Source organism: Anoplopoma fimbria, chromosome 15 (genome assembly GCF_027596085.1).
Source record: "Anoplopoma fimbria isolate UVic2021 breed Golden Eagle Sablefish chromosome 15, Afim_UVic_2022, whole genome shotgun sequence".
NCBI lineage: Eukaryota > Metazoa > Chordata > Actinopteri > Perciformes > Anoplopomatidae > Anoplopoma > Anoplopoma fimbria.
In genome coordinates, this window is record NC_072463.1 from 24,827,739 (window position 1) to 24,847,822 (window position 20,084).

Consider the following 20,084-nt stretch of genomic DNA (forward strand, 5'->3'; position numbering starts at 1 on the left):
GGTGCAAATTTTGCTCTTTTTATATGGTAAGAAGTGGTTGCCACTGATGGCAACCGTAGGCCAAAAATTCAGAAAATTGTTGCCAATGGCAACCTCGCAACCCTTACTATCAAACCCTGCAAGAGGACAAGGTTTTAACAGTCATGGTTTTTCACTGTTCAGGACAGACTTAAGACTAATAAATAACCTTGGGCGCTATGATCAGTGACAAAAAGATGATAAACCAGTCAGCCAATAGAAACACAAAAAATGTATAGACAAAATTAGTCACCACTAGTTTTGATTTTCAATAATAATTTTTATTTGTGAAGCAGAAAATTCCAAACAAGCCTATCATATGTGAGGACTTATTACATCATTTATTTTTCATTTTTAACTTTTCTGGACCAAACAATAAACCAATTTATTGATAAAATATTCAACACATGAATTGTTAAAAAAATAGTAATTAAATCACAAGTATGATTTAAAATAAGAGTGTTATTTAACTATGCCTACATCCAACACAAGGCAAACCAGCTGAGGAGAAAAACGGAAACATCTGTTGTGTAACATTGTCACTTAAGTGGCAGCTGTGTGCAAAAATTGTAACCAAAATGTGACTAATTATAGTAAATTAATTATAGATAATTAAGATAATCTAAAAAAAGAAGCCGATACAAAATGTTGACAATTTTTGTGTGATGACATTTAGTTGCGACGTGAACCCCTGCTTCAACCCACTGTTCAAAAATAGAAATCCTCAATAGATTTTATAAAGTGAAGTGAAAAAGGTCACAGTGAGGCCATCTTTAATCAGAAATGATCCTGTTTACCCCCCGGAGAGGCACTGAGAGGGCACTGAGTGACGCAGGTGAGAGACAAGCTTCCACCCAGCCCCCGGACCGCCTCCCTCTTATCTGCTTATGGAGTGGAGGAGGAAGGAGTGACAAAGGCCAGGGCTTTGGGTGTGATAAGGAAGGGCCTAATGTCCTGCTTTGGTCCTAGCTCTCACCCTGGCTGTCCGTTGCAAGAGGCCATCCAGGGGCCAGGAGCTGACCACAACCAGGAAAGCGTCCAAGACAGTGTTTTTGCACACAGGTATGAATCTGACCCTGTGCTGTCAGATATACAGAACAAGGTGGTGTGTGTTTACATGTGGTAGCTTTGGGGCAGTGAAAGAGAGGAAGGGAGAGACAGACAGAGACAGAGGGTCAGGTGGAGTTCAGGGCAAGTTTTTTCAGTCGTCTCACTGTGCAGGAAAGCCAAATTACTTCCGGATCTGGGTATACACCCCTGTTCCTATCCTTCCCGCCTCCATGTTTGCCTCTCTTTTTCCTTCCATCTCAAGTTATTTTTTTGTCTTTGTCTTTATTCTGGCTCAGTTGGCGGTTGGTCCTGCTGGGTGGCATGGCACAGGGTGACAATGTCTGTAGGGAAGCAGTCTTTGAGCAGAATACCTCTGTCTCTCTGGCAGTCCAGCTCTCCTATGAAACCATACCAGTAGATCACAAGACCTGGACCAAACCTGCAGTGCAAAACAAAAGAAACAAAGCACGTATTTGTTAGTACATCACTGCTGTCAGGTCTGAGAGTTCTGAACGAGCTATGAATGTGTTACGGTTTCTTTTTAAATTCATATCTGCACAATGCTTGAGGCTGTTGATGTTGGATTTGGAAGGCAAAACAAAAAAAGCATGAGTAAGTAAGTGAAGGAATAGAAAGATGGGACGCAAGAAAGATTGATCTATGAGAGATAAGGTCGCTGAGGTATATTCCTTTGATCACCATCCAGGAAACTTGTGTTAAATCAAATGAAAAAGCCGCCAAGAAGATTAAGATCTTTCTGACAGGGTGATACACACTTGATCACATTACAATGGCAGTGAAATAACAATAATCTAAGAAATAACAAAGCTCTACACCAAGGCCTCCGGATCCTGTCATCGGAAGCCTTTGGGACATAGCAGAGCACACAGAGTTCAACACAAAGTCGAAGACTTAAACACTCTGCATCTGGCGGCTAATGTTAGCCAATCCAACAGTGTCCAGCTGTTTCATTCACTTTCACTTTGAAAGCCAAAGCAACTTTGACTCAGTTGGCAAGTACTGCAGTTCCTAAAAGCTATAAATAATGACTTGTCAAGTTCAGACTATTTAAATACAAGATTATTTTCTTTTCTCGATCCTTTTTTTCTCTCCCTCTCATCATTTTGTTGCCGTTGTCTCTTATAGACACTGTAGCTACTGTACACCTGAAGGTCTGCTGAAAGGTGTAGAAACAATTAAAATGGAGGAGTTCTTACCCGGGAATGTGCAACGTTATTTCACTACTTCTCCCTCTCACAAAAGCAATAAATCATCTTACAAGCTATTTATTATGCCCCAAAGAGCCACCGGTGGCCCCTCTCTGCCTCATATAGATCATACATATTCTTTGAACATTAGCTGCCATGCATAAAGACATGTCACAGTTGAACTCTGAACGGAGAGCACCTCAGCCTCCAGATTCAGGACGGCTGACAGTGCTCTGGTCCCAGACACTCTATCCTCAGACAGTTAACAGTGTTGTGGGGCCTCGGGAGACCTAGACAGGAAGCTAGCCAAGGGGCTACGGAGAGCAACACAAGTTCAGCTCCAAGGTAAAGTGCATAAAATCTTGAACCTGTGATCAATCATTTTGTATTAAAATACTGGCTTAAACACCCTATGGTGTTATTTTAATAATTATTACGTGAATCCATAGGCCTTTATATGGTTTTAATTTATGAGCTTTATATAAATACCTAGAAGTTTGACCCTTACAACTGAGAAGGTATTCTAACCACATGAATTATAAACGCCAGTGCAAGAATCAGTTGTCGTGACATTGCCAACTATGCATGTGTACTGTTGACGGAGCCTTGAGGCAGTGCATGTTCTACATACAGGACTTGCATGGAGACCGGCAAATGCACGAAAAAAAACATGTGACTACACACGCACACACCCCTCCCTCAAAGAGGCCCTTGCCGCAGTACATGCTTCTGCACCCCGTCCCCGGATTCTACATTTTACAGCGTGTGATTTACGGCGCTGTATCTATGAGCGAACAGGCCAAAGCTAACAGCCCTGGAGAAAGCCCACAGATGCACAACTGAAAGTTCACCACAATGTCACACACATAGCTCAGCCTCTCAGCGATGAACAAAGCTAAAGCCCCCAAACTCTCATCGTTTCCATTGAACACATGCTGCACATGTTCGCCAACTCTTAATATGGAAATGTTATGGAAACAAAACCTAAACATTTACATTAGATGGCTTTGGAAAAGGGGTTATGCTCTTCTTTTTATTCAGCCGCCCTGCTGTATGTATTTCCTGTGCTCTGGATGGGGAGGTGAGGCTGAAAAAAAAAAGGGAGAAAATGGAGACTGGTCCGCACAGAGTAGAGAGAGAGAGGCAACCTTCTGGAAAGGTTAAAACTGTACATCAACAGATAAGGCAGCGGTGTACGATACATCATGTCCCAGGTCTGTCAGGGGAGGCAGAGCGCAAATTGAAACAAGCAAAATTATAAACACAGGGTAGCCATGTCACCAAGGCCTTTCCATCCCATAAAGAAAATAAATGGACTTTGAATCCTACTCAGAATTAATATAAGTCAATACTACAGGGAACTTGAGGTTAAAACCTGAGACTGGGAATACAAACAATAACACTGAGGGGGAAGGGAATGGTCAGGGGGCTAAGACTGAGCCGTATGGCCACAGTATGAGAAGAAAAAGTAGGGGCAATAGAGCATTAATAAATATACAGTATATGATGCCCTAAATACTCCTTTACAATCCCTTTGTGTGTAATAACGCCTGAGGAAGTGACTTAAAGTTCAGTTTGAATTTGTAGGCAAATTATGGTTTATTATGTGGGTTGGCTCATCTTAAGCTGGCGTGTTCTTATTACACACAACACCTCGAAGTCAGAGTCAGCCATCTTCCAATAAACGCCTAACTATGTAACGCGTTGGTGAAATTGTTTGTGAAACGTAGCTAATTTCAGAAAGGGGGCCACTTGAAGAGCCTGGGCGTGGATTGCGGCTGCCAGCCACGCTTTCGTTAGTGTTAATGAGCGGGTGGTGGTCGCATTTAAAGCAGGTGCCAAGCAGCTTACTGCGGCAGCTTAATGAGAGCAAGGCACTCAGGAACAAAAACCCTGGAACGGAGGAGAGGGAGGGTTATTAGTGTCTGCCTGCGCACACACAGCAAGTCATGCAGCCAAGCCTCACACAGAGCAGGAATTAAATCTCTGCATCTGAAATGCACAAGAGCACCTAAAAAAAAAAAAAAAAAAAAAAAAAAAAAAAAAAAAAAAAAAGCGATGAACTGCAAAACTAGTGAAAAATACAGTACAATACAAACTGTGCCCTTTAAATAATGTTCAAACTCGCTGTCTTGATTTTATTTATGCCCTTCTCATTTATTGAGAAGTCTGAGGTTGCTGAAGGTCACACAGCTTACCCCCCCCTAAAAAAAATTGCCGTTTTAACATTTCTATCGAACAAACAGATCAAGGCTAATTTGATCTGCCACATTTGGTGAGAAAAAGCTTTACTTAAACTGGGGGCCGTGCACTTCTGCCAAAACACATTACACGACATGACGAATTATCAATAAAATCACGATGAATTTACGCTCGACTTTAAAACACGTCATTTCATTTTACATACCGCGCAGACCCATTTTTAAACAAACGCCCCGGCAATGATTTAGACGGCATAAGCCTCTCTACCTGAGCATGAACTCTATGTCTCTGACGTTTCCCCACAAAGACCTCTTTGTTTTCAGCATCCATACATCAGGTCACTAGGTAGGCCCACTATAGCACTGCCAAACATAAGCTTCAGACAGTCTTTTTCTCTGCTCCCAGAAATGCAGGTATAAAACCTGCTCAACTTCTTTTTTAAGTTAGAAAGCATTGAGAGTAATTTGGGGTGAGAAGTACAGAGGAATAGAAGTCTCTGTGTTGGAGACAGAAGGACTATGTACAAAGCAAAATGTACAAAATGTGTGTATTAGTGACAAATTACCTTTCGTGGTCAGTCCATGCTATAGGCAGCTGCCTATTGGAGTTTATTTTCAGGGCCAGATAATGATTGTGTGACCCAGGGCCCTCATGCCAGGTGAAATGACCTGCAGCTGATCACTGTGTGTATTTTAATGGCCTTGTAGTAGCTGTTTGTAGCCAGTCAGCCAGCCCTATGATGAAGACGCACTGATAACACAAGCTTCCGTGCACACAAATAGGATATTTAAAAGCTGGCTCTGCCTGGAGGGGCGTCCACGAACAGGGAGGTAAATAATCCCTTGCTACAAACTATACGTCCTCCTGTCCATAAATAACAGGAGTTGAATGCAAGAGTAAACCTCCCACAGACAAGTTATTAACATGACTAGAGCTAAGAAAAGATCACCTTCTTTTCTCTCACCACCACCCACTCCATTTTTGTGGGCAAGGAAAAGTTCAATTCTGCTCAGGTATGTAAAACAGAAATACAAGGCAGCCGTAGCGTACAATCGTATGTTAAATGAGTCGCCCAAGCATCGTAATTAAGGTGGAATAGAGGGCAATAAAAAAAACAACATCTTCAGCCAGGTGTAATTCTTCCAGACATTTTTATGTTTTCTGTCGATGAGGTATGGAAAGGGAACGTGGCGAGGATGTGGTTTGTCTTTATCACTGTTGGAGGTAGAGAGGCTTTTATACGTTTATGTTTGTGTAGTGTTGGGTTTTAACATAGATGTGTGGAGGCTTAATGATTGAGTATGTGTGGGAGGTCAGGTCAGTGTGAGTCCTGTGCTTTGTCAAGTAACCATAGCAACTAAATATAATATATAACTTATCATTTTTTTTTATTGAGTAGGCTACCTTTCAAATAAGGCTATTCTGCGATTTTGACAAAATCAAATTGATCGTGTCCCTTTGTATCTAGAAGATATTTAAACACAGAAAGCATTGAGAAATAAAAATGACAAAAATGATGGATTTGATGACAATAGGTATTTGATGCCAGTTCCACTAACTTACAATAGTTAAAAAGAAATAAGAAACTTGAATAATTTGTCTGTAATGCAGACCTAAAAAAATCTAACATTTCATATTTAAATCTAAATATGTATTGCCACATTCTATAGACATATTATCATTACAGTGGTTTGTCAGATCCGTCCATTTAATGCCTTAGGGCAATTGTTTTAATTTGCTCTGAAGAATACACAGAATCTAGCTAACATACACGACTTGATGGCAGTTAAGTTTGTGGTAAAATCCACAAATTTGTGGATAAAAGAAACTAACACTCATTTTTAAAATACAAATTAATCAAAGCTTTGCACTTACTTTTTTTCAAATTTAATGAATTATGAACTATTTAATTGTATAATTGTATTAATAACCTTTACCTCCTAATACGGTCACTGTACTGTGGGACTCTGAAGTCTTTATCTACAACTAACGAATTATCACTTTCTCTGACCTCAGTCTTCCTCTCGTCCTCCTATCACCTCAGCCACCTTCTCACATTAACTTAAACCTTATCTTCTCTCACACACTCACACACGCGCGCACACCCACCCACCACAGACTTTATATCAATCTGCTGATTGATAACAAGGCTTATGACACGTGATTATTTTAATGAGAACATGACCTAATAAGCATCAGTCTTATTTTAGTTTGATAGCACAATATCAAGACATAGACAGCACCTCCTCATGCCATTTGGTCCTGGTTAGGAGCCGTTTGTATAATAGTATGCTTCCCAAACATCCTCCAGCCGATGGAAGGAAGCTTAATCAGTGTTTGGAACTCGTTAGGTCCCTTAACTGAGCATGTCGCCGACCGCATTAGCAACACATATCTGAGGGACAAGTGTGCGATGTGTGTGTAATTTGTGCTGGTCCCCTCTAAGATCTACGCTGTCACGGTCCAACACGCATTGACACACTCTGGTCTGCTTTGGATGTGGAGCGAAACCAAACAAGGTGTGGTCTGGCTTTGGTTGTGTCTGTTTAGTGTTCAGAAGTTGCTCCAAACAGCATGGAGGACACTGCATAGGACAAAACAAAACTTAGCGACGACAGCTCTCTGATGACACCATAACAATCCATATTAAAGTTGGGTTGGAGTTATGGAACAACTGATACTTCAGACAAAACCTTTTCTCTTTTCTCCTCTTTTACAAACACGTTTAAATTCAGCCTCCGTGATATGTATGTAGTGATAAGAATTCTCTGTCTCTGCGTTATTCCCTGGATGTGTAAGGGTTAACATTCAGTCGGTCAGAGCTCACCTGATCTTTTCGTAGTTATGGACTCCCCATCCTCTATAACGACCCTCTAGATCATGAGAATGGCTTGATCTCTTCAGTTATGACACACTGAGTGGGTATTCATTAACACTTGATGCTGATATTATTAAATCCTATTATGCCAATGGCTGCAAAAGGTGTCTCCTATGCAAGAACTGCACTGAAATCATGAGCAGGCAATAATGTGTGAGTCTGGACGTGTGTAAATACATTTTAAATGTATGCAACACAAAAGATTGACATGACAGTCACTATATCTGATACGGGAAGTAAAAATAACAGCAGTAAAAATGTCTCTGAGGCTTTTACTGTTTTCAGATGAGGCTTATTAGTCTCCAAAGCCAAACACTGGCTTTGGTGCTAATTTGGAGATCTGTCCAGAGAGTTCCTCAGGCCTTTGATGAGTAACCATGTCTGTAAGTTCTGCTTGGAGACAGGAAGCTCCCAACGGTGGCAGGCGAGCAGGCTGGGGGCAGGGCGCCTGTGCAGACGCCGAGGACTACAGCGTCAAGGGGATACATGCTCCTTTAACCTGTTATTGTGAACTCCCAGCAGCCCTGGCCGATAATTGCCACCTGTCTCTAGGGAAACACAGTCACAAGCAGGCAGAGGGACAGACATTTTGTGTCTGCCGCTGCTCCTCGCCCCACGCAGCCCTGGTCCTAATCCTGCCCTTAACCCCGGCGGCTGATGTGTTTTCAATTTAGGATGATCCCCCACTACAGGCACGGCCCTAATTAACAACAGTTTGTACTGTAACCCTATCTGCCCTTGCGAGGGCAGCGTCGGCCTGACCGGGCGCCTGCAAACCTGGGGTGTCCAGCAGAGGAACAGTGTTGTGTGTGTGTGTGTGTATGTGTATGTGTATGTGTGTATATGTAAGGATGATATCATGTTTATATGTGAGGTCATAGCATGTGTGTGCCTGAGACTTGGCTATTTGTCTCCCACATTTTGTTACGTTATTGAAACAAACTTATACACATCCCCACACACACACACACACACACACACACACACACACACACACACACACACACACACACACACACACACACACACACACACACACACACACACACACACACACACACACACACACACACAGAGACAATGCGACAGCAACAAAGAAGCTAGTGCTCTATTTTCAAACGTTATTCTTTTTAGTTTTAACAAACCTTTTGTCACTTCTAACTGGTCTTTATTTTGCGACATGACGCCACATTATCCACTGGCTCATTCTCTCCGTCATGTTCAGAAATAAGTCTTATATCTTTAATTCTGCTGCCACTCCAGTGAGGGCTGAATCAAAAGTTAGGCATGGAAAGGCAGGTGTGAATGTTTGTTGTGTAGGGCCTCCTGGCCTCTGCATCCATGAGTAGAACCCTGCCCCGAAATTAGAGTGAGGCCTCTAATGTCTCCCTGGGAGAAAAAGAGGCCTGGCTTTCGTCCAAGTCAGCACCTTTGGAAGTGCAGTCGTGTTACCACCACTAAATCAACATGTCAGCGCCCGGCCCAGTGAACTTCTTCACCCAGACTCCACCGCTTACAGCTACCCCACACACCCAATGAATTGGTGTGAATGCCCATCTGTCTGCTACAATGAAAAATAAGGGGATATGAGGATAAATAGTAAAGAAAAAAACATGTTTTTTTCCCCAGCTGTTGCAGAGAACATTTCCGCCATTCTGATTATCATCACCAGACACAGAAAGACAGTATTAGTGACCGCTGTGACAAAAAAGCCGAAGCCAGGTTAAAGGTATCACTGAGGTCAAACTTGGCCTTGGCGTCCAAAATGGAACCGTACAAGTTAGGGGGGCCAGTTTGGAGACGGACTCAGGCGAAGGGCCACTGAAAGCTGTGTGCTTACTCTGCAGTCTGTTTACATTCCTGAGGGTAATTTTAGCCCCCTGGGGGGGGGAGCAGAGCAGGGGGGCCGACATGTCGTTGGGGCTTGTCAGTGGTCGGCGAGGCCAGCCGGCGCAGTGGCGGCACCTGGACATGTGGGTGGTACATAAAAACACACGCAGACCTACAGCACACAAATCAGTGTTCTCTGGGTTTGTGCTAATCAATTATTTAACCAGGTTTAGTGAGAGGACATTTAGAAAGAGCAAACTAGCATATCCTCTATAATATTAATGGCTACCTTGTCTGCGACTGGACAACTAAACAGAGATAATATCTAACGCGGAGGCCTGGTTGAAAACCACACACATTGGGGTGTAGTCTTGCTAACAGGCCCACCACAAAGCCACCATTAGCCTTTGGACAACACAGGATATCCCCCGTGTTTTCACTGATGATCTGGAATGCAAACTAGTTTCATTGTAGTTTTTAAGAATTTGCTATGCAAACAAAGAAATGATCCTAGTTCAAGAAGCGCTGGGGGCTTCTGTGCGCGTGTTGGGATTTGTCTTTTTATTACTCCCAGCCCAGAGTGTCCCTTCAAAGGGCAAGAAAGCAAAATGTCCATGTGTGTGCTTGTGTGCGGGGGCACGTTTAAGAGAGGGGGGGAGAGACTCAGAGCTTATCGAAACTAATTAGGCGAGGGATGAGGATGGAAGTTAAATACTGGGCTACATGTAATGAAAGAAGCAGAGTGGGGGACATCTAGGGGTCAGGCCCACACCAAACAGTGGTCCTCAGGCAATCTGGTATTGATTTTCACTCGTTTGGGGATGAAGGTGGTCAGGGGGAAGGGAGCCATGGAGGGAGAGAGGAGGGACGGGGAGAGGCGGCAGTGCTAGAGTCTAAAGGTCTTGTGAGTAGTCAACTTGACAGTTTAACCCCTTTTGGAGGAGAACAAACAAACAGAGGGATCTCCTGGGCTGACAGCGTTGATCTGTCATTGCGACGACGCTGCAAAGCCCCACACAATGCCCACACAGGAGAGCAGAGCGGGGAGGAACAGGAGGTATGGTGGGTTGATACAGATATGCACAGGCACATTCCTTAAGCCTTAGAAGATAGGAATGTGCTCTGCCTAAGATCTGGCAACCCTGATCTATGAATATCTGCACGTGAGATCAGTGAAGGAAATAATATAATGACTAAAGTTTATTTCCATTTAAACGATTTAGTAACAAATATAGACAAAATATAAATATATAGTTCTTGCATGATATTTGTTATTAGCGATGTCCTGTAACTATGAATGACGAGCACATATGCAAAAGTCCAAATGGAGCCCATCGGCTACGTTTTGGTCTTGTCCCCAAGTCAAAAAGTTTGGGTCCGTCTAATAAAGGAACACACACAGATGTCAGCGCTCCTCTCTTGTCATTCAGTCGGTGAAGCCCGTCACCCCGAGCACCTTCCCTCTCATGTCCTTAAACACTTGAAGACCCCCATTCACTTTTCCCCTCAGACTGCCTCATCGCTTTGTCACATAGCCAAGGGGGACTCCATTAGCCTGGCAATGCACAGAGGCCCCAACTCACACTTATATTTAACACACACACACACACACACACACACACACACACAAAGAGGGAGGCTGATCCGTGCAGCCAAGGCTGTCTACATCAAATTAGAGTGGCCCCTATTGTCCCTATTACGGCCTGGGAATGCTCCATCATGACGGATGCTACGGGGTCCCTCACTTGTCAGGAGTTGTCAGACAGATAGGGAGTCTGGATACACACAGCTGACAGGTAATCTTAATGTCTTCAATTAGCCCAATTAGGCCTGTCATAAACAATTCGATAAGTGCTCGACCAACACAAACAGATAGACGCACGCACAAGCGCACACGGACGGACACACTCACACTCCGAGGTCTGCAGGGTATTAATGAGAAGGGTAATGGGTATATCAGCGGACGGTTGACTTGTCTTTTGTTTCAGGGAGGGGTGCGTCCCCATCCCTTGCTCTCAGCTGTGCACTGCTGGCTGCTACCTGGTCAGTTCAAATTGTACTATCTCCTTTCATTAGCGCATCGCTGGTTGAGAATCTGAGAGGCCGTGACAAAATTCATTTGAGACGAGTGGGAGCAGATTGCCTGGAGCAGGTGCTATAAGGGAGATAAAACAAAAGCAGCACCTTTCGAGAAGCTCTGTGCGTGCATGCATGCCTGTGTTTTCTATCTGTGTGTGTGTGTTTGGGTGAGAGAGGCTTTTCCTTGGTCTTCACATTCTGTTCTTTTCCATGCTGTGGTAAATGGGTAATGACACAAGAGTGCTTTTGAAAAAAGAAAGAAAGAACAGGAACCATAGAAGAATCTGCCTAGCACACACTTTAAGTGTTTGCAAAGCTGTGAAATCTAAATATTGTTTCTAGCATGACTAAATAGGCCAACACCTTTCTGTCGAGAGGATGTGCGATTGCTAACATTGTTTGATTTGGTCCCTCCTTTATGATATCTTATCGCAGAACAACGGCGACACCCACACTTTTGTCCCCTAACCGTTATTTTAAATTCATTTATTTGCATTCTCTATTTATTTATTTTTCTGCAGGTATGCAGGACACGTTTCAGGAACCGTGAAACACAGGCTAATCTTTAAAACAGAGTCTGCAAAGTTAGCATCAATATTTGAACAAAAACTTCACATCAACACTGCCTTGATCTTATGTACAGAGGCCCTGAAATGCCCCACATTAAGCAACAATGCTGACACTTCCAATGCTAGTCTCTGGGCCTATAGGGCAGTGATGTACAAAGGCAAGAACAAAAATTAACAAAATACAATTAACATTGAATATTTCAGTTAAAACCAAGGCAAAATGCTTAGTAATGAAATTCTAAGGCTAGGTTCAGAGTTAACGGTTCAACTATCGGTACTTTCAAAGTTACGGAGTGAGATCTACGTGGAAAAAACAGAGTTGCAAACCTCCTCTCTCTTTCTCTGTGCTTGTCTTTGCACGGGGGCGGAGTCGTGCTTTACTCTGACATACGCATACGACCGACGCCTTTCCTAGCCCAAAGTCCCTTCACACTAGCAGCTACAGGCAAGATACAGGAGAGGTTGAGCGAGCATCATAAGGCTGTTACCCAGTTTGTCGTCAAAGGCCTGCACCTCTTCTCAACAGTGGAATCAAAGGGATTTAGGTAACAACTTATATGTCTGTTAGTATATATTGAGTTGTTTAATACGTAGATATTAATAAGGGGAGCAGCTGTGTTTAGCCCTTTGCTGCTAAGAATATTGTTTATTTTATATATTTATCAAATTTGTTGTTGGCATTGAAATAGTAAAGTCTACAATAGTGAGTTATTTAAACATTGCTGCTGTTGCTGCTCAACAAAGACTACGGAGGAACCGTAGGCAAATTTTCATTCAAGGAGTCAAACCGACTGCAATCAGCGAGATCTGTGATGGACATCTAACTCTACTTCTGATCTTAAACTCAAGTGACGGCTGGAATGCCATCTGAGGGAAAAGAAAGAAAAAGAGAAAGACAGAGAAAAGCCGTTACCGGGAAGTTGTAATAGGAAATTGCTCTTGGCAACTATTTGTTCAAGCACCAGATTTTTTTTCATCTTTATGCCAACCCAGCGAGCCCCCATTGGAAAACAGGGCAGGTCCCCCTAATGAGTAATCTATTTCAAAGCAGTCGTGTCTGGGCATGACAGTTTACTGAGAGGCTTGAAGAACTGGTAATTACCAGTGTTACGGGGCAATTAATGCATATTACACTGCGGCACTCATGGCGGTGACTGTCAGCTCCCCAATAAAAATGAGCACTCTTCAGCTAAAGGGTGACATTAATTGGGCCCTTAATGACTATGCAGAGGAACCAAGCCAAATAGGAACAAAACAGGGGACTTGCTCTGACTCCAGCAGAGGGCTGGAAATTGGACTAAAAATGAGATTAATTGCTGTTTAGAAAAAAAGAAGGGAGAAAATGTGGTGAGGGGAAGGGGGAGAAAGAGGTTGGAATTATAGGGTGCAGAGAGCAAGGGCTGCTCATACAAATGACAATTCAATTCATTATTTTATACTGTATTTTCTATACCTTTAGGAGTGCAGACAGGCCTAAGGACCATTTCGAGGGCTTTGTCTTGATGTGTTGCTCATTGCAAAAACACGTACATTTCCTAAATCACCCACGCATGGCGTCATGGCTGCATATGTTCATTATAATGAATACATCTAAAATCTTCATTTAAGTGAAAAAAGGCTTTCCCACCTAACATGAAGGAGGCATATACTGTCTATATATATATATATATATAGCTGTGATTAATGTAAATAAGATCAGGAGGTTAGGTCTTCCATAATGAGCAATTCAGAGAAAATCATATTAAGAAGGAAGTATTGAGAGTTTCTGGGTTACACACTTTTCTATGAAGCCTAAGGCCTTAAATATGTCTTTCCACTTAAAACGGTCCATAAAAACATTAAGCAGAGCTTTCATTAAAAGTGAATCTGCCAAATTGCAGGCCTTCCACCCCCAGGAATGTTTGTTTAGAGGGAGATCAAGGATGTGGGGAAGACATGAAGTACTGTAATTCTGATTAATGTTGCTAAAGCTAAGCACGTACTGAACACCACCTGAATATGCAAGCTCCAAATCATAAAAATATCAGCATGCAAAACATGCCGTCATTTGCATACATTTTTGATATTGGATTTCCTTGCTATTTAAATATGCAGTTAGAAATAGTCCAGCACTGCCTCTTGCGCTGTCACGCTGCAAGCTCACACTGTCATTGGTCCTGATAGAACTCTTCCGCTTCAAAGGGAGCTTTGCAATGGAGAAGAGAAAGAGCAAATATTTGAATTGCAAAAACACATCATCTTGCAAGGGGAGAAAATTCAAGACAACTTTTTGGAGTTAAAGACACCCCCAACCCCCAGCGAGCTAACCCCCTGCACACAGCACAAAAAAGTCAACATATTCATAGCGTAAGCACTCGCTAATTTACCATATCCAAATTTGCGTAATGGGATATGACACATTTTAGAGGGGATTGCGGAAATAAACTTTAATTTGAGGAGAGAACCATAAAATGTATAAGCTGCCCCTGTATTTAACTGAAATCCACCACACAAATCCAGGTTCTCAGACAACCTGACATGGATTTGATTACAGACTGAAGTGTAATTAGCTACTTAAGTTATCCTCTGGTAGGTGAGAGTAAGCAGCACCACCATTGCTACTTCAGCATAACTAAAGATTCCTTCAGATTCTAAAGGATACCTCCCCCTCAGGATTTAGCACAGACAGTTTACAGCAATTTACATGCGATCGCTCCAAGAGAATCTGTCGAAGTTTACAACTCTTGCACAAGTTGGTAAAAAAAGTGCAATAAATAATCTTCATGACAAATCAATAATATGACTCATAGCATATTTGAAAGTACAAGCCACCAATTTGAACCCAGGATAAAGAGAACATTTAAGCAAAAACGTACAAGTCTGGCCACGAAGGCCACAAACAACATTAACAGTAATAAATACAAATCTTCAGACATCTGAAAAAATACCTCTGCAAAACTGGAAAACTGTGTTTATGATTGTAAATTCATTTATCACAGGCCGAGAACTACCTTGAATTTTAAATCTGGGGAAAATGTGAGCGTCTCAAACAATCACTCAGTTTCTAGGACACATGGAGAATTACTGTGAGTGGCAAAACAAACAGTGGGAAGATGGCAATCAGCTACCGGTGGAAAAATATTCAAGGCTACATATTTTTCATAAGCCTCCAAGGCTTTAAATGTAAGACAAATAGTTTGTGGATTCCACACCATAATTAGAGGATCAAATTACGTTAACACTGTTACCTTAATTCTAAATTATATCACAACATAATTCTTAAATGTGGATCAACCTGTAATAACATTTGTAATCTCTTAGTCGACAAACAGTTAGCATTATCCAGAGCTCCTCAAAGCACCATCAACATACACCTCCCACCAGTCCAACGCTCCTGTGGCCTTTCCTCCTTGTAACTCGCCTACGTGTAGACAACTTGGAGACAGGTCAGAGCAGAAATCAAACCTGAATGATGGATAGCTTTACTGCACAATGACCTCTGTCACTGGGTTTTGCCCTAAATCAATACTGGCGATAAGGGCCCTGCGCCAGCGCTCACCTTGGTATGTGCACCAGCAGACCTTATCTATGGCAGGAGGAAGTATGAGTAATAACTAAAGACAAGCCCCGACAAAACCACTAACCCCACCTTGTCAAACATAATTTACAATGTATATTCCTCGACTACCCCCTCCCCCCCCTTCCTCAGTTAAAACAGTAATTATGAGAACCAAAGAGATTTGGGCCTGTGTGTTTGGAGGTCAGTCTTGTTGCACGTACCATTGGTCCAAGTGCAGGCCTGTCACAATGATACCTATATCGATTAATTGTACACTATATGGATTTGGCCTCACAGGGTTGTAACACTGAGATTTTCACGGTACGATAACCATCTCAAATTTTTTATTTTTGTTTTACACTATCACGATATACTGTATTGCACTATTATTATCCTGGCTGTACCTTTTAACTCACACACTCAGCAAATGTACACGGTATAATAACCTTCAATTTCAAGGCCACGGCATACGGTGATAACGGTACACTGTTACAATCCTGGACCTCAATTTCCATGTAATAGACTTATCTAATCATTTGTTTACATAAGACATTTAAGGCAACATGAGGCCAGAATAAACCTCAGGGTTTTCACTGCCATTATAAGACGTGGACATTGCACAGACATTTTCTTTAGCCGTATAGTAAATTTTATTTATTGTTTGGTTGTGTATTTTTTTTATTCTTTTTTTAGAATATTAGGGTTCTTTTTTTTTTGCATTCCAATTCCAATGTCTGAATATTTAAAAAAAATAAAAGTTCACAAAAGGCTGTATTTATATTACTATGCAATTACATTATCGTTATACCAGTAGCATAAAATAGTCGCAATTATTTCTGAGATAATAAATCATCCACCAAAGTAGTTAATGTGACAGGCCTATCCAAGTGAGATTCTTAATCAACAAGGAAACTGTGGGATGGCTCGTAGACTGTGTGCTTCCATACCTTACTCTTGATACACTGGCATGCCCATACACATTCATTAAACAAATTATGAATCCTTAAATCTTCTGGGTCTGTGATGTAGAGGTTGGAGGTTGAAGTTGAGAGAAGGGCTGACATGAAGTAGAAGCAAAGACTATAAAGATTACAGCATTGAGAACTGTTAGACCTTTCAGTAGTTTTTCATTTGAGTGTGTGTGTGATAAAGTGTGTTTGTGTGACAGAGAGAGAGACAGAGAGCGGAGATTGCGAGCATGCTTCCAGGCAGTCGCATCAAAATGGAGAGAGACCAAACATGACATCAAACGTTGCAATTAGCTGACCCCTTTCTCTTAGAGTCACAGTTGAAAAGCCGTGCCTTTAAAAACCCTGATTAAAATATGTTTGCTTTCTCATTCAAAATGACATTTGACAAGGTAAGTAATATTTCAACTAACTGCAAAAACATTCTTGCGGCCTTAATCCTTTTTTTCCATTACTTTTCAGGGGCGCAGGTAACCTCAGAGAGAGTTTCCCATGAACTCAGCACTTCAATTTGAAAACAAAACGGCTCGGGGAGAAAAAAAGGAAGAGTAGTTCAAAGTTTTAGCGAAGCGTGTTTTGTTTCAACCGGGCAGCCGAAGCTAAATGTTTTGCGATCATTATTCATAGAATTTATCCCCTTTCTAATTCAAACCACAACAAATACTTTAAGCAGAGCCAGTATTATTTTATTTAACCCACAAGCTCCGTCCATAGCAAGGACTCAGGGGGGCTGAGGACTGTCAGCAGTTCCGCAGATAGAGTTCCTCAAACTGTTAAACCCCCTCATCACCAAATTAGGAGATGCATAGTCTGCAATCCAATGACCTCTCCAATGGAAAAGTGATATAAAAAGGTAATGTAAGATGTAATTAAATGGTGCACATATATATATATATATATATATATATATATATATATATATATATATATAAATATGATATTTTCCGCAGTTCAAAACTTTGTTTTAAAGGCTTCAAAGAATCAGCAAACTTAAATAAACAAGATGTAAATGGTGTCAGAGACAGTCTTTGTCAGAGTGCATTCCTGACAAAACAAACTAAAGATAAGCCATGAATAAGGGGAAGCTATCCGAACTGGTCAGTCCAAAACTCTGTCTAAAGTTAATAGTTTTCACATCCATTCCAGTTTCAGGAGAAGACTATGTGAAGTGTCGGGCCGGACAGTGAGCCAGCCCAGGCTTAACTGCAGCTGTGCACAAATTGAAGCGGCACTTGCTATCCAAGGCCTTTCGCCAGACAGCTCTATTCTGCCCTTTCCACCTCCATGACACACAGACACCCATTGCAAAAAATAAGAGTGGTCATTTAAAACACACAGCCGTCATTGAAGAGACAGATTCCGGGTTTAACATGGGCGAAGATTCATGGTGCGAACGTGCCAGCTGATGGAGATATCACTCAAAATGAGAAATAGATTTCTCCGACATCTCCGTGGCGGCCGTTCAAAGGGGGCGTCTCAAAGCCCCAAACTCTGCGCAGAGTTTATATTTCACTTGTTCAGAAATATATGCCTCTGTTATCTCGCATCTCTCCAAAAGGAAAAGGATTGGGTATCGCCCGTTTCAACTTCCCGCCTATGATGAAACGTTATATCGACAGCGGACAGAGTTGGAATTTGGATAATAGCGTTACCCTGTTAAATCCTTAAACCCTTGTCACAAAGATTTGGTTAAGGGTGCTCATTTAAAATGCATAATAGAGAACAAAAACATATTAGCATTATTAGAGAGTGGGAAGAATATATCTGCAGTCATATTGAGTGCACATCTTTTCTAAGCATTTTTAATAGGGTTCAATGGCCAAATGCATTTGTTTCCTAATCTTTTAAAGACCTGACAGCGCTTGGGGAGACAAATCTGTTGACCTGATAGATCGTGTGTATTAACCCTCAGAATTGATGAGCAAAATCAGAAGGTCAGCAGTTGGACACAGGCTCCTCATGTGTCTTTAATTACACACTCCCACTAAGGGATAGGCAGGCAGAGATGTTTAAGCTATCAGGCAATCAGACCGCCGCAAGACGTGAAACTCAAAACAGAGACGGGAGAGGGAAAGGGCTGCCTGGGAACAAAGATGGGGGAGGAGGGTCCTGACGAAGCTCTTTAACAAATGCCAGGCGGGTGAGGAAAGACTCAGATGTGCTTGTATCTCTTTCAGTGTTTCTGGCAACAATGCAATGAAGTGAATCAATACTGAAATATAACGCAGAAGTTCACACAAACAAATACCTCTTCATCTGGTATTTAAATTCAGTTGCTTACGATAGATCAATCAAAAATGATTCCCAAGAGGCACAATCAGATATAGGTCTTACATAATGAAACAAACAATTCAAACTTTATATCAATGTTATTTTGAAAGATGGATGAGGTCAGATGATTTAACTAAATGTGGAATGATGGGTGCAAATTCAGAACAGCGTTGCTGCTTTTGACCTCGTTTATTGTGGAACTGATTGGTGTTTTGGTGATGCTGGCTTTTATAGGTTTAAAAAATATATATATATTTTCTGTTATTCTCTTAAACAAGTTATTTACTGAATGTTTTAAGAAGACATTAGGAGAAATGAGAAGAACCTTGCCATCTTAGTTCAAATAAACTGAGCCGGGAAAGCACTCAATGCTGGAAACTACAGTACAACAAATGCGGTATGCAAACTGTATGCACATGTACTGTATGTGTGTGTCTATCTTTTATATGGGATTATATTTCTGCTAATATATTTGTTCCAGATTAACATTGGTTACACAGAAATTCAAATCAGTACTTGTTGGGAAGTACAAGAATTATTTTTTTTAATTCTACAGAGAGAATAAACAAGAAGGTGAAATCATTGGGAAAAGAAAGAAAATAAGCATGGGTGGTAAAACCCCCTCCAAAAGAAAAACAAGGTTATGTGAGGGACAGTGGGCCTATAAAAAGCCCACTGTCTAGATTATCTATAAGGAACCACTTATCAACAGCGACCAGCTCCACACAGTGACTGATGGGCCTCCGTGGACCATGAGTACCAGCACATTATCTGGTACACACAGAGCTGCTCTTTAAACACAAAGGCAGAAATATGAAGCACTGTTTCCTCGGCTGTCATTAGGTAAAATATTATATTTATTTTTGGTCTTATATAGAAAGAGTGTTTACTGTTTTTGTGCTAAGAAATACACCAGACAATGCGGACCGCCATATAAATTACAGCAAAGATAAAGTGACCGAACTAAACCATTAATTTTGTAGCGTCTTACAAAAGCACTGATTTAAACCCAAATAGCTCTTATATGGTTCAGTTTAAATCTTGAGGTATACTATACAAAAATAATCACAAGCAACCTCACGATACATGTAGCAATGTTACTCCCAGTGAGTAGTCAACCCAACAAAAATCAAAAGATAAAAAAAATAAATAAAAGAAAAAGGGAAATCTTAGCCCCCCTAAAAAGCTGTTAAACACTTGCCATGTCATGAAATCGCACATCCAGAACTAAAATATGCATTCCTCTCCTGTATCCATTTGAATCATGGAAAATAAAAAGCTCTCTGTCTCGATACCAAATGCCATTCTTTAAAACAAAATGTCAGGACCACATTGCTTGATAAGAACAGAAGAACAGGTTGTTTCTATTCAATTGGGATTTTTTTTTTTATACCAGTAAAGAATATGCTCTTTTTTTTTCTTCTTCATTTTCTTGGTTGTATTCATTTCCTCTGACAAGCCACGGGACTCATG

General features: G+C 41.5%; 1 protein-coding gene across 3 annotated transcripts in view; it reads right to left on the bottom strand.

Annotated features, from left to right (window-relative positions):
• Positions 1 to 311: 311 nt before the first annotated feature.
• The window catches only part of cdin1 (CDAN1 interacting nuclease 1), a 54,645-nt gene continuing 34,872 nt past the window's right edge, over positions 312 to 20,084 (bottom strand). For all 3 annotated transcript variants that reach the window (XM_054614476.1, XM_054614475.1, XM_054614477.1), the window contains one exon: positions 312 to 1,507. In XM_054614476.1, coding sequence (XP_054470451.1) covers positions 1,351 to 1,507 — 157 coding nt within the window. In that variant the 3' untranslated portion in view covers positions 312 to 1,350. The remainder of the gene's footprint in view (positions 1,508 to 20,084) is intronic.